The sequence below is a fragment of the Myodes glareolus genome, chromosome 6 (genome assembly GCF_982192425.1).
Source record: "Myodes glareolus chromosome 6, mMyoGla1.1, whole genome shotgun sequence".
Taxonomy (NCBI): domain Eukaryota; kingdom Metazoa; phylum Chordata; class Mammalia; order Rodentia; family Cricetidae; genus Myodes; species Myodes glareolus.
The window spans coordinates 48616710-48638448 of NC_142031.1; the positions used below are offsets into that span (position 1 = coordinate 48616710).

At 42.6% G+C, this 21739-nt stretch overlaps 1 protein-coding gene across 1 annotated transcript; it reads left to right on the forward strand.

The window, feature by feature from the left end:
* The first annotated feature begins 16148 nt into the window (after positions 1-16148).
* On the forward strand, positions 16149-17087 carry Or1i1 (olfactory receptor family 1 subfamily I member 1). Its single transcript, XM_048439609.3, has one exon. The coding sequence runs from the start codon at positions 16149-16151 to the stop codon at positions 17085-17087; it is 939 nt and encodes a 312-aa protein (XP_048295566.3).
* The last annotated feature ends 4652 nt before the right edge of the window (positions 17088-21739 follow it).

Genomic DNA, 21739 nt, shown 5'->3' on the forward strand with positions numbered 1-21739 from the left:
CACACATACACACATACACACACACACACACACACACACTACACAAATAATGTTTTTAAAAAGACCTGAAGGGGGAGACTTGAGTCAAGAAAAATGGTCTTTATTTCCTAGTTCCCCATAGTAGATGTGTGAGTTCAACTTTCACTGTATTGAAGTAACAAGAAACATTTCTGCATTCCAACAGAATCCAACATGTGTCAGTGATTGTGAAACTTGGGCTTGCCTTTAATTCTGTTGACCATCAGTGTAATCAGAGCGAGTACTGACTAGTCACTGACGATATTCTGTAACATTCGGTCCTTTTTAAAGTTATACTGAATCATTCTACTATAGTGCTGTTCAATGTATAGACTATATTATTATACATAAAATTAAGTATAAGCTTACAAAAAAGAAAATGTGGTCTATATACTCAATCGGATTCTGAATGACTATAAAAAGAAAGCAACCATAATGGCTTATAGTGAGGCACAGAAAGACAAGTACTGTCTGTCCTCACTTGTGTGGACTCTAAGACAGCCAATGCCATAGAAATTGAGACTGAAATAATGGCTGCCCCTTATGCTGAGAGAGAAAGACAGGGACAAATTAGTGAGCCAGTGTAGCAATGTTGTCAGATGGAGGAACATGCTGGGTGTGGTGCTATGCAATGAAAGGCAATCCCAGCAACCTGACGCAGGAGACTCTCAAGGTTCAAGGCCAGCCTGGATCACCTAACAAGAGCTGGGGGGAAGCAGGGAAAAGAAGGGAAGAAAGATGTGTCCCAGCACACAATACTGCAATACGATGACTGTACGTAAGAGTAATTCGTCATAAATTGCAAATAACTAGAAGAGATTTTAAATATTCTCTCCACAAAGAGATGGTGGATGTTTGAGGTGATAGATTTGCTAATTGCCCCATCATTTCCCAATGTATCCTTACCTTGAAACATCACATTGTATCTCATAAATATTCACAATTACCGTGAGTCAATCATTTTAAAGATGGCTTCTATCAATGTAACAGGGACAGGATGCCAACCGTGGGCTCTGTCCTCAATGTTGCCAAATGAGAATTGGTGGAAGTCCAAGTTCAAATGCAAGTGAGGTCAGGATATTCAGACAGGTATGGTAATTGAATGCCTATTGGCAAACAAGGAGATAAACTTGAACCCCTTCAACCAGTCCTTCTGGGTTTGAAACTGGAGTCTTTCCCTGCTGGGATGGAGAAAAGACCCACAAAGATGGAGACAAATTTCACTGTAGAAAAGTCTACCAGGACTAAAAATGGGAGAAAATAAATCTCAACAATCCCAAGACTCAGAAGCAGGAAATGTATGCTTCTTGAGGCAACTACTGAATGTCCCCCAAAGGCACTGCCACAGCGGAGCCTCCAGCTTAATCGGTGATGAAGAATGCTCTTGAACTCCTGGGCCTGCTGCCTCCAGAATGCTGGAATCACAGGCATGCCCCACCACAGCGAGTTTCTGTGGTGCTGGGGATCCAACCCACAGTTTGGAGCATGCTAGACAAGCCTGCTACCAGCTGAACTACACTTCGAAAGGCAACATATTCGAAAAAGAAAAGGCATATTGACTCAAGAAAGAATGGAAAGCTGACCCAATGTGATCTTTATGGTTAGGGAATATCAGTAAAGATTTTTAAAGAGAGGGTTAAGGGTGTAGCTCAGTGGAAGAGCTCTTGCCTACCAGGCACAAGGTCAGGTTTGATTCCTAGAAATCCACCCCTGAATTCTTGAATGCACGCACACACAAAATTACTAGTAAGAAATGTTTAATCTTGACTCGACATTAAATTTGTCTGAGGAATTGTAAAAGCTACTGAGGGATGGGTTGTGACGAAGCGTGCCCTTAGTGTTATAAAACAGTGTCAGAGAGACCTTGGCGGGACAAGGGGCCACACTGGAGGTGAGAATCAGAGGCCTCATGGCAGGCTGGAGACAAATATGCCATGCAGGCAGAGCATAAGTGAAGAGTTTATTAAGAGAAGGGTAAAGGGAGGGGGAGAGAGACAGAGAAATACAGAGAGGAAGAGGAAGAAGAGGCAAGGATCAGACTGCCCCTTCAGAAGAGCAGCAGGAAGAGAACAGGAATGGACAGAACTTGTCTCTTAAAGGAACCTTTGCACCTTCAAAGTGATGTAGCAGCCATAGGACCCTGGGCTGGGTAGGTACTGCCTGGGTTCATCCTGTCAGCATAATGCCTGAATTATAATATTCCCATATTTTTATTATGAAAGGTGGAAAAGCTGGGTAGTGGTGGTACATGCCTTTAATTCCAGCACTCAAGAGGCAGAGACAGGTGGATCTCTGTGAGTTTGAGGCCAGCTTAGTCTACAGAGCGAGTTCCAGAATAGGCTCCAAAGCTACAGAGAAACTCTGTCTTGGGAAAGAAAAAAAAAAACAAGCAAACAAAACTGGGGAAATTAGAGGGGAGAGCAGGTAGGAAAGGGATGGGGTGCTGCGTTCTCAATCCTATTGATTTGTGGGTGTTGAAATCTTGGGAGAGCTGAGAAAGTTGGGATACTGGCCATGCCTTGGTTGTTTCATTGCTGTCCAAATTCTGCGGAACTGTCCATTGTCTCTTGGACCTGGTGAGGTGCTGCTCGAGGTGAATCCTCCAAGTCGGCTCCCTGCAACTTAAAAGAAGTTTTTGAGTTTGTGAAAACTTAAGTTTTAGACACATCCTCATTTCCACTGTTTATAATCTGTACTGAAATTTGAACTGTAGAAACAGCAGTACATTCATGTCAGAAACGACAGGGACAAGTGTTTTTTGCATAATGAAGAGTATCTTTGAGGTCTATAGTTAGGAAACTACCAAAGGGAATTTAAAATCTTAAGCTTGGAGCTAAGATGATTGTGGTAGTACCTCTGTCAGAGTTGGATTAATAGCGTATTAGGACTTTGTTGATTAATGTTAAAACTATGAACAGTAGCATAATGGGAGAGAAATCTCATGATTTGCATTTTTACACCTTAAAACACTTTCTAATACCCTAAACCATTCTTTGATCCTCACACCTTAAGCTTTGTATCTTCAAATACCTTTTATTTAAACAAAGGAATGGTAAGACGCTATGCTGAAATTTGTTTTGAGAGTTTGTCCCTTTTAAACTGGCAAACCTACCAGTCATCAAACTGCACCAGAGTTCTTGATAAGGATAAATTTTACCTGAGTTATTGATTAAGAAAATGACAGAGACTTACTTGATTGACTACCTAGACAGCCACTCCCCAGGGTCCTCCACGGTCGCTGAGGGCAACATCCATTTTACAGCTAGCAGAATGGGGCCTGACAGGCTTCAGAAGATTCTGTGGATTAGGAATTTGTAGGAAAACCAGCCTATCGCTGGCATAGGCAACTCAAGTCAGGGTCCTATTGTTTACGGTCTGGACAGGTCTTTGCAGAAGTTGAGGTGAAAGGCAGGTTTTCTCAGTGGCTAGCACTGCCACTTATGGAGCAAGATACACATGGGGTTCCTCTGTTCCCATCCATCTTCTTTGAAGAAAATAGGGGTTGCTGCCAGGTGTCTCTCTGTTATGAAGAGCCTTTTTAATTAAACATCTAAATGCCATATTCCCCATACCTCTAAGCATTTGAGGGCTGTCTATTGGGTATATTTGAGTGAAGACTAAAATATAGGATCTGCCTGGAGAGTTGAATCCAAGCTGAGAGGTTATGAAGGAAGGTTTTCCCCAGAGTCCTGCAGCTTGACTGTAACTGGTTTTAACTTAACATCCCCTCACCATATAATAATCTAAACACAAAACATACAGAATAAAGAAAGAATATTAAGAGCTGTAAAGGAAAAGGTCAAGTAACATATAAAGGTAAACCTATCAGAATTACACCTGACTTCTCAATGGAAACCATGAAAGCCAGAAGGTTTGGATAGATGTGCTGCAGACACTAAGAGACCACAGATGCAAGCCCAGACTACTATACCTAGCAAAGCTTTATTTCACCATCGATGGAAAAAACAAAATATTCCATGACAAAAACAGATTTAAACAATATGTATCCACAAACCCAGTCTTTCAGAAAGTACTAGAAGGAAAACCTCAACCCAAGGAAGCCAACAACACCCACAATAGCACAGACATCTGACAACCCTCCACCAACACAACTCAAAGAAGGGAAACACACAAACACTAACACCAAAAAATAACCAGAGTTAACAACCACTGGTCATTAATATCGTTTAATATCAATGGACTCAATTCACCTTTAAAAAGCCACAGGTTAAGAGAATGGATATGAAAACAGAATCCAACATTCTACTGTTTACAAGAAACACACCTCAACCTCAAAGACAGACACTATCTCAGAGTAAAGGGTTGGGAAAAGGTTTTCCAATCAAACGGACCTAAGAAACAAGCGGGTATGGCTATCCTAATATCTAACAAAATTGATTTCAAACTAAAATCAATCAGAAGAGATGGAGAAGGACACTTTATACTCATAACAGGAACAACTCATCAAGATGACGTCTCAATTCTGAATATCTATGCCCCTAATAGAAAAGCACCCACATATGTAAAAGAAACATTACTAGAACTCAAATCACACATCAAAGCCCACACACTAATAGAAGATTTCAACGCTCCTCTCTCACCAATGGAAGGTCAAACAGACAGAAACTTAACATAGCACTAAGTGCCCACATAAAGAAAACGGAGAAAGCTCACATTAGAGACTTAACAACACACCTGAAAGCTCTAGAGAAAAAAGAGGCAGATTCACCCAGGAGGAGAAGAAGACTGGAAATAATCAAACTGAGAGCTGAAATCAACAAATTAGAAACACAGAAAACAATCCAAAGAATCAATGAAACAAAGAGCTGGTTCTTTAAGAAAATCAACAATTGGCAAACCCCTATCCAAAATAATCAAAAGGCAGAGAGAGAACACGCAAATTAAGAAGATCAGAAATGAAAAGGGGGACATAGCAACAGACACTGAGGAAATTCAGAGAATCATTAGGTGTGTATGCCACAAAATTGGAAAATGTAAAAGAAAGAGACATTTTTTAGACAAATACCATATACCAAAATTAAATCAAGACCAGGTGAACAGTTTAAATAGACCTATAAGTCGTGAGGAAATAGAAGCTGTCATAAAGAAACCTCCCAACCAAAAAAAAAAAAAAGCCCAGGACCAGATGGTTTTAGTGCAAAATTCTACCAGAACTTCCAAGAAGAGCTAATACCTATACTCCTTAATGTGTTCCACATAATAGAAAGAGAAGAGTCATTGCCAAACTCTGTTTATGAAGCTACAGTTACCCTGATACAAAAACCACAAAAAAACTCAGTCAAGAAAGAGAATTGCAGACCAATCTCACTCATGAACATCAATGCAAAAATTCTCAATAAAATACTGGCAAACCAAATCAAAAACACATCAAAGAAATCATCCATTATGATCAAGAAGGCTTCATCCCAGAGATGCAGGGCTGGTTCAACATATGAAAATCTATCAATGTAATCCATCATATAAATAAACTGAAGAAAAAAACCATATGATCATTTCATTAGATACTGAAAAGGCATTTGACAAAATTCAACACCTCTTTATGATAATGGTCTTGGAGAGATTAGGGATACAAGGATCATATCTAAATATACTAAAAGCAATATACAGCAAGCCGACAGCTAACATCAAATTAAATGGAGAAAAACTCAAAGTGATTCCACTAAAATCAGGAACAAAACAAGGCTGTTCACTCTCTCCATATCTCTTCAATATAATGCTTGAAGTTCTAGCAATAGCAATAAGACAACATAAGGAGATTAAGTAGATTTGAATTGGAAAGGAAGAAGTCAAACTTTCGTTATTTGCAGATGATACGATAGTGTACATAAGTGACCCCAAAAACTCTACCAAAGAACTCCTACAGCCGATAAATACCTTCAGTGATGTGGCAGGATACAAGATCAACTCAAAATAAAAAAACATCAGTATACACAAGGATAAAGAAGCAGAGAGGGAAATCAGAGAAATATCACCTTTCACGATAGCCACAAATAGCATAAAGTATCTTGGGATAACACTAACCAAAGAAGTGAAAGATCTATTTGACAAAAACTTTAAGGTTTTGAAGAAAGAAATTGAAGATAATACCAGAAAATGGAAGGATCTCCCATGCTCTTGGATTGGTAGGATCAACACAGTAAAAATGGCAACTCTACCAAAGGCAATCTATAGATTCAATGCAATCCCCATTAAAATCCCAACAAAATTCTTCACAGACCTTGAGAGAACAATAAACAACTTTATATGGAAAAACAAAAAACCCAGGATAGCCAAAACAATCCTATACAATAAAGGAACTTCCGGAGGCATTACCATCCCTGACATCAAACTTTGACTCTATTACAAAGTTACAGTAATAAAAACAGCTTGGTATTGGCATAAAAACAGAGACATTGACCAATGGAATCGAATCAAAGACCTGTATATTAATCCACAAACCTATGAACACCTGACTTTGGACAAAGAAGCTAAAATTATACAATGGAAGAAGGAAAGCATCTTTAACAAATGGTGCTGGTGTAACTGGTTGTCAACCTGTAGAAGAATGAAAATAGATCCATATCTATCACCAGGCTCAAAACTCAAGTCCAAATGGATTAAAGACCTCAATATAAATCCAACCACACTGAACCTGATAGAAGAGAAAGTGGGAAGTAGCCTGCAATACATGGGCACAGGAGACCACTTCCTAGGTAGAACCATAGTAGCACAGACAATAAGAACAACAATGAATAAATGGGACCTCCTGAAACTCAGAAGCTTCTGTAAAGTAAAGGACACTGTCATTAAGACAAAAAGGCAACCTACTGAATGGGAGAAGATCTTCACCAACCCCACATCAGACAAAGGTCTGATCTCCAAAATATATAAAGAACTCAAGAAACTAGACATTAAAATTCTAAATAACCCAATCAAAAAGTGGGGTACTGAACTGAACAGAGAATTCTCAACAGAAGTATTTCAAATGGCTTAAATCATCAAACAAACAAATGGAAAGAAACTCGACTTCACATTGGGTAGAGAAAGGAAATGGAAGTAGCAATGGCTTCTTATTTTTCACTTAACAGAGTCACAGTGGTTCATTTAAAAGAAGGACGAGGACCGGAGGAGGAGAAAGGAAGGGGATAGGGAAGAAGAGAAGGGAACAGAAGGGAAGGGAACAGAATGGAAGAGAAGGGAAAGGAAGAGAGGGAGAAGGGAAGGGAAGGAAAAAGCAGTAGCAGAAAAAAAAACAACACCCGGTACCTACAAATATACCTGAGACGGGCACTCCTATTTCTAGTGGGAATGTGGTTTGTGATTGCACACCGGGAAGTTAAGAGGACAATATCTATTTGAAATTCTATATCTGGACTGGAGAGATGGCACATCACGTATGAACTGCTCTTCCAGAGAACCAGGGTTCCATTCCCAGCACATGTGGCAGCTCACAAGTGTCTGTAACTCCAATCCCATGGGATCTGATGCCTCCAGGGGGCACCAGGCATGCACATGGTGGACAGACAGACATACATGCAGACAAAACATCCATACACATAAAAATAAATGAATAAATTAAAATTAAAAACAAATCCCACATCAGAGACTCCACCCTATATAAATGTTTACTAAAGAATTGATTATAGAGGCAACAAAAATAAGCTGGAAATACCCTGCATACCCTCAAAGGTGGAGAAACTTCATGGTCAGAGTACATTCATTTCTTTGGATATTATGCAGCTATTAAAATTAATGAGGTTGTTATCTAGATATCTATTTGCTATGACCTACACACATCCAAATGAACAAATAAACAAATAAGCAAGTTTTATAAAAACACTGACAGTATGTTTTCAGATATGAAAAAAAGATCTGAACACAAAGATCATAATGTTAATATCTATTATCTGGAAATGTATACTAATTACTTAATGTGATAAGGAGGAGCCTGTGAGTCATATAATTCTGTGGGTAAAATGCTTGCTGAGTGTCTTAGGGTTACTGTTGTTGTGATGAAACACTATGATCCAAAGCAATTTAGGGAGGAAAGGGTTTATTTGGCTTACACTTCCACATCACTGTTTATAATGGAAGAGAGTCAGAACAGAAACCCAAACAGGGCAGGATCCTGGAGGTAGGAGTTGATGCACAGGCCATAGAGGGAGGCTACTGACTGGCTTGCTCCTCATGGCTTCCTCAGCCTGCTTTCTGGTAGAGTGCAGGACCACCCATCCAGGCTTGGTACCATTCACAATGGCCTTAGTCCTTCCCCATCAATCTGTAATTAAGAATATGCCCTATAGGCTTGCCTACAACCTGATCTCATGGAGGCATTTTCTCAGTTGAGGTTCCCTCCTCTCAGATGACTTTAGCTCTTATCAAGTTGACATAAAAATATTCAGCACACTAAGCAAGACTGGGAACCTGAATTTGATCCTGAGAGCCATATGGAAAGGTGGCAGGAGAACGGTTGGCCTCTGATCTCCCCACGTACAACTGCATATGTGTATACAGACAGAACAATAAAAATAAACAAAAACGTATGAAGAAAATAAAAACGAATAGCATCAAAGCAGAAAATGCTTGCAGCTGAGTGGTGGGCACTCAGAGTCCCAGCTACTCAGGAAGTACGAGCAAGAAGTTCACTTGAGCCTGAGGTCAAGGCCAGACTAAGCAATATAGCAAGACATCAGGGCTTGTATTGTTGTATTGGAAAAGAAAAACATCAGGGCTGGGGAGATGACTCAGAGGGTAAAAGCAATTGTCCCACAAGCTCGATGACCTGAGTTCAATTTCTAGAACCCACGTTAAAAAAAAAAACACCTGGATTCTAGCTTTTTCTTCTAGCAGGGAGTGGGAGGGGGCTCATAAGGCCCCATCCCACCTGAGTAGCTATTGACAGTTGGTGGCTCTTGGGGAAGGAAAGTCAATTTTTCTTAAAGGACATGACTCCTGGTAGAACAACCTCACTCTAGTAGATGGCCTCACACCCACCCCCAAGTATATGGACATCACAAATTGGTGTTAATAGGTTGGGTTATTAAATATAAATAAATAACAAAATGAAGTTGTGGGTATGGGGAGGTAGAGTGTGTCTGAGAGGAGTAGGGAAGGAGCTGGGGTGACTGTGACCAAAATGTAGTGTATGAAATCCTCAGAGAAAAAACAAAAATATTTTGAATGGAATACTATCTGCAGAATTCTTATGGGGAGATGGCAGGCAAAGACAGAAGAATCTGAGGAACACTGGCAGGTCAACTTGCCTGGAGTATAAATCACAGCAGCAGATACAAGAGAGACCGTACCTCAGCAAGATGGAAGGGAGAACCCAGTCCCCACATGACCTTCACATTGGCAATGTGATAGATGCATGTGCACAGTGATATAATTTTAAAAAAATATCTCTCTTGCCTTCAAAGAAACTGAACTTTTTCTAGACCTTGCAGGAAGACCCAGAGTGAAGCAGAAGCGGGAGAGAGGAAAGGATGAGGAGAGGAAGGTGGGGGACATGAGAGGTGGCTCAGTGGTTGAGATCACTGTCTGCTCTTCTAAGAGACCCAGGTTCAATTCCCAGCACCCACATGGTAGGTTACATCTGTAACTCCAGTTCCTGATATCTGATATCCTGATATCTGATATCCTGATATCTGATACCCTTTCCTGGCCTCAGTGAGCACTAGACATGCAGTGGTGCACAGACAAACATGCTGACAAAACATTCATACACATAAAAACTAGAAATAAATTAAAAACAACAGCAGCAAAAGAAAAACACCAGCTGTTTCATCTGCTCTTTATGCCAGTATCCTTTCTGCAGAATGTTCTATTAAGCTCTGCTTTGCTTTTGCTAGTCTCTTGGGTTTAGTACAGAATAACACAGAAGGTTGTTCCCCCAATCATCCATGTGTCTCTGTACAATTTTTTGTAAAAAGGAACAAGAACCTGGGAACTCCAGAAGCTGACCTCCTGACTCAGATCTGCCCTTGTCATGCCAAGCACTATTCAAAATTAAATACGTGATAATTTATTTAGTCGGCGTGTATTGATCGACTGCTTAGTATTTTCCAGAAACTTTCCTTGGTGACACAAGTGACATAAATCCTTTTTAACGGAGTTTCCACACAGGTAGACACAGGGAAAGGCCCTGCTCAGGCTCATCTGGACACCCTACTGGGGACTTGGCTCCTCCCCGCAGGACCATCTTGCTTAGGAGCTTCTGAGTTGAGAATGAGTACAAGGGGGGAAATCACTAACACCTGCTCTAGTTCCTCACATGATCCCAAACCACCTGCTTTCCTCAGAGAGGAGGTCACGTGGGACAAGAACAGGAACAAAATAATTAGCATCCTCTTCTTAACAAAGAGCTTGGGGATGGAGTCCCCAAGAGTCCCCAAATATAAGTATCTGCCAGGGCCCTTGGCTTTCTGCTCATCTGCCCCAGGCTGGGGGCACATCCGAGTTTTCCTCCCAAGGATAGCAGGTTATCTCAGCTGTCACAGTGAATGACTTCCTGTGCCCTTCCTGGGGTCTGAGCCCTGACCTCTGCTTGTTCTGGTGGATGATGGATAAGGAAGGTTGCTGAAAAGAACCCTTCTTTGTTGATGCCAATCTGGTGAGCAAGAGAGGGAAGGACAGAGAACAATAAGATGAACAATAAGACTGAAGAAAGGGAACTCAGCTCCTTCCTGACTGGAGGATGGTAGGGGTGGCCAATGGTAGACCGGAGAGATAAAAAGGAGGGGGTCAAACTTAATGTTAGGACATACGTGCAACAACATTTAGAGTCTGCAGTTGGAGGACACTTGTACAAATGGGGTAGTCACAGAACAGGGTCCCCAGTGGGATAGTTCTTCAGATGTGTCCTCAGGCCAGCTCTTCTTGGGCTTTTAAAAGCCCCCACCCCCGCAATGGGGATGGTCCAAAAACTACTACCATAGGGCAACGCAATCACCCACCGAAGACAGCTGCAAATGTGTTTATGACAGGGAATCACGGCTTCACCCAGCAGCCCAAAAGAATCTGACATTGCGCTGCAAATGCCTCAAACTCAAACCCCAACCCTGTCTTGCAAAATAAGACCTGTCTTGGGATTGGTGAGCAGGGAGAGGATGCTAATGACCTTCCTGAATTCCCTGTCCATGTGTCTCCCACCTCGAGGAGGCTGCCTTACCATCTGCCTCCTCTGCTCTCACAGCACCTTGGGGCGGGGCAGTCACCATCACACCTGTTGACTTTCTTTCTCCTCCTCTGTGTTGTTTCTTTGTTTGGGTGTTTGGGTTGGGGTGGGGTGGGAGTGGGGGCTTATTTTCTTTTCTTTCTCCTTTTTGGGGTAATGTAGCCCAAGACAACCTTGAGCTTCTACAGGAATGACAGGTATGTATGTACTTTACCACTGAACCCTACCTCTAATCAAACACTTGCTTTTCTTTCTTTTTCTTTTTGAATTTTTAAAATTAACTTACAAAGTAATAAGCTTCCATGTGAGATTTTCATACATATTTCATTTTTATTAGTTATCTTCCCCTTCTCCCTCATCTCCCTTCCCATAATACCCTTTACCCCCACTTTCCCCTCCTGCTTCCACTCTCCTTTTTGATGTTACCACACCTGCTCCCTTAGACCCTTTCCCCCCATCCAGTTACAGCAGTTCCTTTTATTTACATAATTGTTTATGGGGGAGTGGGCACGTGTGTGTGTGTGTGTGTGTGTGTGTCTGTGTGTGTCTGTGTGTGTGTCTGTGTGTGTGTCTGTGTGTGTGTCTGTGTGTGTGTCTCTGTGTGTGTGTGCGTGTGTGTGTGTGTCTGTGTGTGTGTCTGTGTGTGTCTGTGTGTGTGTCTGTGTGTGTGTCTCTGTGTGTGTCTCTGTGTGTGTGTGCGTGTGTGTGTGTGTGTGTGTCTGTGTATGTGTCTGTGTGTGTATGTGTGCGTGTGTGTGTGTCTGTGTGTGTGTCTCTGTGTGTGTATAGGTGGGTAGAGGACAACCTGTGGGAGTCACTTCTCTCCCTCAACGATGTGGGTTTCTGGGATTGAACTCAGGTCTTTAGACTTTGCAGCAAGCACCTTTACCTGCTGAGCCATCTTGCCTGCCTATGTGAGTCTCTTTCTAGTTTCCTCACTTTTACCCACATCTCTTCCCATCCCGTGCTCTATCATTTACATTCTAGTCCCATTTCAACAATCCTTAAATCTTCCTGGAGAATAATGTTCTTTGGAAGGCAGGGAGATACATTTACAATTGAATGCCTTTCCCTTGCATTGAATTTGTGAAAAGAGCCCCACAGAGAGAATCAGTGGAGCCCCATGTGGTGAAGATAAACCTAGACTTAGACTCAGGTCTGGGGTCGCAGACCTGCAATCCCAACTACCCTGGAGGCTGCAGCAGGAGAATTGTGCATTTAATGGCAGCCAGGGCTGTAGAATGAGCTCATGACCAGCCTGGACAAGTTAGTGAGATCATATCTCAAAAGAAGAAGTAAAAAATGAGCTGGCAATGGAACTCAACAGTAGAGCACTTGCCCAGCTTGTGCAGTCTCTAGCACCACACACACACACACACACACACACACACATGAGACACTGGGTATTTATAAACTGAGTGATCTCAGGAGCCCTCTCAACCTCAACAACTTCAGAGTCGTGAGAGCTGTTCACAAACTTTAAAGAAAGAGTGAGGTTTGGGAGAGGTGGTGATCTGGGTCTGGGCCAGATGTTTTCAAGTTCTTGGTCTCTTTTCCCAAGAATTTTAAACAGAGGTTCACACAGACTTGAGAAAGAATCAAGAAAATTATTCAGAAAAAAAAAAAAAAAGACAGCGAGCCACATTTTTATGGGCTTCAAGAGGAGGCTGCTTACTGAGGAGAGTTATTTGGGCAGTTCCCATAGATCAGGAGATATAGTCATTTCTCTGTTGCCCATGTCTCTTCCCATACTGCATCATTTTAATCATATGTACACCCAATTATGCATGGGCATAATCTCCTAAAGCGCTGCTCGAGCTTTGCCTTACTGTGCCTATACCCAAAACCCAAAATGGGTTAATTTAAGATATGAAAGAGCTAGGTAGGAATATACCTAAGCTATTGGCTGAACAGTGTTGTTGTTAATCTAGTTTCTGTGTGATTATTTGGGTTTGGGAGGCCGGGAAACAAATAAGCAGTCTCTGTTTACATAAACTGTTTACATACTTGAACAGAAATTGTCTAACCATGACTGTGAGTAGGGAAACTTACAGCATTGTTCAAAGATGGGAGGACAGGTATTCTGGTGTGGGTAGGGGCCGGAGGGGATTCCTAGGTTGCTGGGTGCAGTCTGGAAAGGGCTGTGTGTGTATAGAACATACAGGAAGGAATTCGGATATTAAGTACATTGCTGATGGGGTACATGACCCAAAAGCAGGTGGAGAACTCGAGCGAAACCAACTCCTCTTTATCTACCAGGTTCTGCTGTCATCTACTGCGTTGTGTCATTTTAATTAATCCCAAACCTGATTTTGATAGTTGCAGCTGTTACTGTAATTGTATTACTCAATTAAATATTACTAGCAAGCATACAAAAATTCTTTCTCAGAGTGATGAGGGTTAAACTCAGGGTCAGATACAGGTTAACAAGGGCTCCACCACTGAACTATGCCTCCAGCTCTGAACACAATCTTTAAAACTATTTTTTTGTCTTTGTGGGTTCTTTAAAGATTTATTTATTTATTATATATACAGTATTCTGACTTCATGCATGCCTGCAACCCAGAAGAAGGCACCATATCTCATTACGGATGGTTGACGGATGGTTGTGAACCACCATGTGGTTGCTGGGAATTGAACTCAGGATCTCTGAGAAATCATCAGCCAGAGCTCTTAACCGCTGAGCCATCTCTGTAACCCCTTGAAACTATGTTTAGTTGAAAAAAAATATGTAAATGGTGCTTTAAAGTCTACATATATTTCAAAGTAACTAAATTAAGCTAAGGAACAAATGCATAGCACCAATACTTCCTAGGTAATTTTCATTTTAAAATTTATTTGTGTGTGTGTGTGTGTGTGTGTGTGTGTGTGTGTGTGTGTGTGTACATGGAGTACAGGTGTCAGAAAAGGACATCAAATCCCTTGGAGTTGGAATCACAGGCAGTTGTAAGCCCCCCTACATGGTTGCTGGAAACTGAAGTCTGGTTCTCTGCAAGAGTAGTAGACGCTCTTAGCCATATCTGCAACCCCAGCAACCTGCAAGAATGTGGTTTTTGTCATTAACTACACCATGTTCTATAACAGATCTCTTCAACTTATGCCTCTCTAAATGAAAATTTAAATCTTTGGACTAACTCCAACCCATACCTTTGCCAGACTCTGTTAACTGCCACTCAGCTGCCTGATTCTACTCAACTTTTTCAGATTGTAATACGTAATTGAGATGATGTGGCTTTGCTTTAGTTTCATTAAGCAGAACCTTTTCTGGGTCCATCTATGTGGTAGTGAGTGGCAAGATTCCCTTCTCTGAAGTTGAATAGCATTCCACTGTGTACCTGCAAACACACAATTTTATGCTTATTTTTATTTATGATGCTGAAGAGCAAACCTAGCGCTTCACGCATGTGAAACACACCTTGTACCACTGAGCTACACCTCCAGCCCCATATCATAAATTCTTTATTCATTATCTAGTCTATTTTATTATTTACTTATTTTATATGCATTGGTGTTTTGCCTGTGTGTATATCTGTGTGAGGGTGTCAGAATCTCTGAAACCGGAGTTACAGGGAGTTGTGAGCTGCCATGTGGGTGCTGGGAATTGAACTTGGGTCCACTAGAAGAGCAGCCAGTGCTCTTAACTGCTGAGACATCTCTCCCGCCCCTCAATTACCTATTCTTAAGAAAAGATTAATACTCAAATTGTTCTTTTTTAAAGATTTTATCTCACATTTTACATATGTGTGTGCTTATATAGTGTGTTTAGACAGTGCTGCTGTCTAAGAACTAAGCTCATGTTCTCTGCACGAGTAGCTAGAACATGTCTTAGTCAGTGTTCTGTTGCTGTGAAGAGACACTGTAGGTGGAGGCTATTTGTTCGTCAGGCTCAGACCTGAAAGAATTACACAGAAGCTATACTATTTAAAACATTGCTTGACCAGTCGCTTAAGCATATTGCTAGTTAACTCATATGTTAAATTAACCCATTTTTTTATTAATCTATGTATCACTACGTGGCTGCGACTTACTGGCAAGGTTCTGGTGGGCTCCAGCAGAGGCATCTGTCACCTGTGAGGGGCTCCATGGCTTCTCTCTGACTCTGCCTACTCTCCTCCTCTATCTGCTTGGAATTTCCACCTTGCCCTATTCTGCTAACCCACTGGCCAAAGTAGATTTATTCATTAACCAATAAAAGCAACACGTAGATAGAAGGACTTTCCCAGACCTAGACACCATGATCTCAGCAACTCTCATTGGTAGAAAGGTACAAGGGAAGGAGAAGGGAAGAGAGTGAGAGACCTGGGGAAAGAAATAAAAGGAGACGTCAGGTTCCTTTCACTGTAGATGTTCTGAGTTGAGATTTGATACATGTTAGTCAGTTTTCAGTCCCTGTCCCAAAATACCTGAAGTAATCAGCTTTAAAGAAGGAAGGTTCATTCTGACTCAGGGTTTCAGAGGCTCAGTCCATGGTCAGCTGACCCTGTTATACTACAGTGGGAGAGCATGGTGCATGTCTGTTCGGTGGTCAGATGGCCACCCAATGTGAGCACTAAGAATCAAACTCAGGTCCTCTAGAAGAAGTCTAGCAAGTCCTCTCAACTGCTAAGTCATCTCTCCAGCCCCAGAAACCACCTTCGACCACCTCCCGCAAGCTGGCTATCTGAGCTTTTACCATACGGGTATTTGTGGAACCTTCCAGAACTGATCTGTGGGCAAAGGTTACCCACCTTGGACAACATCCAAGTTGATCATGTACCTCAGTCAAGGATTTGAGACTCTAATTGCCTCAGATTTAGACAGCTTTGAGAATATAAAATCCACTGGAGATAGCTTGAAGAAATTTCCCCCAAGCAGGAGAAGGACTTTCCCAAACCCTTAAAGGTTTCCACAGGACCAGAGTCCCATCCCTGACTCCAGCTCCATGTTCTGTTCCAGTAGATCGTGCAAGATCTTCATGGAACCGAGAAACCAAACGGTCTTGGAATTCCATCTGCTGGGACTCTCGGAAAATCCAGACCTGCAGCCCATCCTCTTTGGACTCTTCCTGTCCATGTACCTGGTCACTGTCTTTGGGAATCTGCTCATCATCCTGGCCATTGTCTCAGACTCTCACCTACACACACCCATGTACTTCTTCCTCTGCAACCTGTCCCTGGTTGACATCCTTTTCTCCTCTACCACTGTCCCCAAGATGCTGGTGAATATTCAGACCCAGAGCACAGCCATCCCCTTCTCGGGCTGCCTTGCCCAAATGTATGCCTTCCACCTCTTTGGGACCATGGACAGCTTCCTCCTGGCAGTGATGGCCATTGACCGGCTGGTGGCCATTGCCTACCCACTGCACTACTCAGTGCTCATGAGCCCACATGTCTGTGGGCTACTGGTGGGTGGGCCATGGGTGATCACTAATCTCCAATCCCTAGTACACACTTGCCTCATTGCCCAACTGACATTCTGTGCAGGGTCAGAAATCCCTCACTTCTTCTGTGACCTCATGCCCCTCCTGAAACTCTCCTGCTCAGACACACACACCAATGAGTTGGTGATCTTTGCTTTCGGCATCATCATGGGCCTCAGCCCACTGTCCTGCATCCTAGTCTCCTACATCTGCATTTTCCGGGCAGTCTTCCGGATCCCTTCTGCTCAGGGCAAGTGGAAAGCCTTCTCTACTTGTGGCTCACACCTCACCGTGGTATCATTGTTCTATGGGACCATCTTTGCTGTGTACTTACAGCCAGCATCCCCCACCTCCTCCCAGAAAGACAAGATAGCTGCATTAATGTGTGGGGTGGTCATCCCTACACTGAACCCCTTTATCTACAGCCTAAGGAACAAGGACATGAAGGCAGCCCTGAGAAAACTTGGCAGCAAAGCAATCTTATCCCACTCATAAGGAAGAACAGTGACCGGTCACCCACCATGTTTTGGGACCACTGTTAGATGCTTGGGATTCAGGGACAAGCCCCAGTCCTGTTCTCAAGTTGTCCAAAGTCTAGCGTGGAGCAGAACCACTTAATAAAACCTTACAGTAAAACGTGGCCATTGTGTCAATAATGAAATGAATGGTGTCTAGAGAGATGGCTTGGTAATTAAAAGCAGTCAGTTCGGTGTCTCAGCATCCTGAGTTTTGGGATGACAAGTGTTCAACAGCTAGATAGGGAAGTTTGTGGTTTTCTCGTGTGGCAGCACCAGAGAACCCCTATGGTCATTTGGGAAGAGTTTGATCACATGTTCATTCAGTCCCGGTTCAGCTGGATTTGGTGAGCTCCCATTAAAACAGGCACACTGCCTCAGTGGGTGGACCAACCCCTTGAAGTCCAGACTTCCTTGTTCATCTTCTCCCTCCTTCTGCTCTTCAACTGGACCTTGGGGGCTCAGTCCGTTGCTGTGATGAGGGTCTCCGTCTCTATCTCCATCCGTCACCGGATGAAGATTCTATGGTGATATTTGAGATAATCATCAGTATGGTAGTGGGGCAAGGCCAGTTCAGGTACCCTCTACTCTGGCCATATTAGTCTGCAAGCAATCCACAGGTTCTCATCCTCTGTGGAAACAAAAGAAGAACCTCTTTTCCAAAGCAACATATCCTTAGACTCAAATTTTAAAGTCAAGATACCTTTATGTTGGTTCAGGCTAGCAGCCCATACAATGAAATGTCTCTCTGTACTCAGCTCCTTCACAGTCAAAAAATCCAAAGAAGACACAATAATATACATAATCCAGACTCTCTGTGAATTTTCCTTCTTTAAATGGCTTATTTTTCTTTACTCCTTTTAACCGATGACTGTCTGTACTCTGTCTCTTTAAAGACTTTATTTTTTTCAATTTACTTCCTTTTATAACCCTCTATAATCATTTTCTTCTCTCTTCCAAGCCTACATACATTTATCCAACACTGTGACCCATTTGGAGGTCGTTTTTTAATCTGGATTTGTCTTTATTGCATATCTGCAATTATTTTCTGACCAGAAGCAGTTCTTAAAATGCTAAGTGCTTTTTAAGAATCTAAGCTGCACCATTGCTAGGGTATATACAGCACTTCCTGCTTGCTCCACACAGTCCAACATGGTGGAAATCCGTTCACTGCCTCTGAACCATGCACATTGCCCCAGTTCCAAGTATTCAGCAGGTCTATGTCAAGCCATTAAGCAGTTTGTAATGCGCTGCTTACAAACCCCACTTAAATGCTCGGCCTCCTGAAACAGCCAAAAATCGCGCTGCCCAGAAAGCCAGCATTTCAAAGCCAGGGCTTTTTTGTTACCGCTGAATCAGGAAAACCTCTCTTAAAGGAGCTGCAGCATGCCACCAGCAAGCAAAGTCTATTTGGGAAAATACATGCAGCTAAACTTCGCTTTTTAGTGTCTAGACTTCCCTTTCCAAGCCCTCTTAGGTTTTAAGTGGATTTTAGTTGATCACATGGGTGCCAATTTGTTGGAGGAGGCCACTTGTTGGTTCCCAGCTGCTCAGCAACTCAGCCCCCCAAAATATCACACAGAAACCATATTATTTAAAACACTCCTTGGCCCATTAGATCTAGCTTCTTATTGACTAACTCTTACATGTTAATTTAACCCATATCCATTAATCTGTGCTTCACCATGAAGTCATAGCCTACCAGCAAAGTGTTAGTACGTCTGTCTCAGGTAGCAGCTTCATGGTTTCTCTCTGACCCCGCCTCCTTTTTCCCAGCGTTCCGTTTAGTTTTCCCCACCTAGCTCTGTTCCTCTATAGCTCTGCTATAGGCTCAAAGCAGTTCCTTTATTAACCAATGATAGTCATAGCATACAGAGGAGAATCCCACATCAGAGGCAAATCCAGTCCACAGTTTGGTTTGGTATAGCTGCCAAATTTGGGGTGTCTTTTACATTTCTCTGTGTTAGTTTAGTTTATTTTTATGTCTGTTGTTTTGTGTTTTGTTTTCGTTTTTTAAGATTTACTTTATTTTTCTGCCAGGCAGTGATGGCATACACCTTTAATCCCAGCAATCAGGAGGCAAAAGCAAGCAGATCTCTCTGAGTTCCAGGCCAACCTGGTCTACAGAGTGAGTTCCTGAACAACCAGAGCTATGTAGTGAGTGTAGGACTTAACCATAATAAGCTTACTAGGAACAGACCATGTAGGGCCCGGTCTACCCTTGTTCCCTGGGGTGTGTCTCGAGGACAGTTTTGGTCAACCACCTAAAGCTTTCTGTTAGTTTTTGTTCTCTCTGTCATAGCCTGGTGATTTAGCTGTAGGGCATTGTTTTACCTTTGGTATGGTAATTTTTCATCTGTCCGGGAGGAGTTTTTATATGGTGCCAGGTTCCCCCCTGCCTGGGAAAGAATTCCTTATGGTGCCAGGTTCCATATGAAGCCAGGTTTCCATCTGACTGGGAGGGAATTCCTTTACTGGGGCCAAAGTATATTAGTTTTGCAAAAAGCTGAATAATGTGGCATTCGGCTGTTCTCTTTTGAATGACCATGGTCTCTTGTGTATTTCTTTTAATCTCCAGGCCTTTGTCCAAACTCGCGTAAGGTATGGTTGTGTGCGAACTGTACCAAGAGGGTAACACAGAATCGGGTGTTACAATTGGAGGCCCCAGTGGAGGAGGGGCCTGCCCCGGGCCCCCAAAACGCAAGTGTACGGGGCCATGAATGGACCAGCTGCTCCCATCAGATACATTCCTCAAAGAAACGCCTCACTGTCTACAACCTTGTTCGAGGCACCTCAGGAAGTGCAGGATTAGATCTCTGTACCTCAGCCCGGGCAGTATTGACCCCACAAATGGGTGTACAGGCCTTGGGGACTGGAGTATTTGGACCTATTCCGGAGGGTTCTACTTGGGTAGAAGTAGTTCTATGCTTGAAGGGATTAAAATTTTACCAGGAATTATAAACTGTGATTATACTGGAGAAATTAAAATTATGGTTGAAGCTGGTATGGGAGTCCTTGTCATCTCTCTAGGGGAAAGAATAGCTCAACTAGTGCTCTTATCCATGTCTCACTCTACTAATCCATTCAGTAAACTAGAACAAGGGGACAAGGAGTTTGACTCCACAGGATTCTCTGGAGCATTTTGGGTCTCTAGCTTAGAGAACTGCCCCACGCTTACCTTAACAATCTCTGGGAAAAGGTTCCAAGGCCTTCCAGATACAGGGGCTGATTCTTCTGTGATTGCTAAAAAAAACACTGGCCTGCAGCCTGGCCTCTACAGCCAGCCTCCACTGCACTACAGGGGGTAGAAATGGCCAGTTCTCCGGAGTGCAGTACTCAATATTTAGATTGGGAGGATGAAGAGGGCCATAAGGGCATTTTTAAACCATTTGTCCTGGAACACTTTTCTCTTAATTTATGGGGAAGAGATGTTTTGCAGGCTATGGGAGTAGTTCTGACCACCGAACCTGTGCAGCGCATGCTATCAAACCAGGACTTTGTCCCCGGTCGGGGTCTGGGCAAAAATCTGCAGGAAGATGTGCAGATTTTAGCTGACAAGAAAATGATCCAACAATTACCTGGACAGCGTGTAGGGCTAGGAAATTCTTCTTAGGGGCCATTGCAGAGCAGCCAAAATACATTCCTATTAAATGGAAACCTAAAAGACCTGTATGGATAGAGCAATGGCCCCTGAGTAAGGAAAAATTACAGGCTACTCATACCCTGTTCCAGGAACAGCTAGAGGCAGGACGTATAGTGCCATCCACCTCTCCCTGGAACACTCCTATCTTTGTTATTAAGAAAAAGTCTGGTAAATGGAAGTTGCTACAAGATCTTAGAGCAGTAAATGATTGTATGGAAATTATGGGGACAACTCAACCGGGGTTGCCATACCTATGGGTATCCCTGCAGGATACCATCTGTTAGTTATTGACCTGAGGACTGTTTTTTCACCATTCCCTTGCATCCAAAAGACTCTGATAAATTTGCTTTCAGTGTACCGTCTATGAATTTCATAGAACCTTACAGGTGTTACCAGTGGGCAACATTGCCCCAGGGTATGGCCTGTAGTCCCGTCATTTTCCAGATGTTTGTGGCACGGATTATTGCCCCAATAAGGCATAAATATTCTCAACTGTATATAATTCATTGTATGGATGACATTCTATTAGCAGGACAGGACCCAGAGATAGTTCTTGAGGCTTTTGCTAACTTGCAAGAATGCCTAGCACATGCTGGGTTGGTGATTGCTTCTGATAAGATACAACAACAGTTTCCATATCAATATTTGGGACATCAGTTATTGCAGACAGGAGTAAAACCTCAAAAAGTTACTCTTCGCTTAGATAAATTACAAACTTCGAATGATTTTCAAAAATTGCTTGGAGACCTCAATTGGGTCCAGCCCAGTCTTGGAGTTCCTACTGGAGTCCTAAAGCTGCTTTTTGACATTCTGCAGGGGAATCCAGACCCAACTTCCTTTTGTGAGTTGACACCTCAGGCAAGACAATGTATTACTTTAATTGAAGAAAAGCTTGCTTCTGCTCATATTCATTATATTGACTATAGTCAGCCGCTGCTTTTGATAATTTTTCCCTCTCAGCATAGTCCTACTGGAGTTTTTTGGCAGAA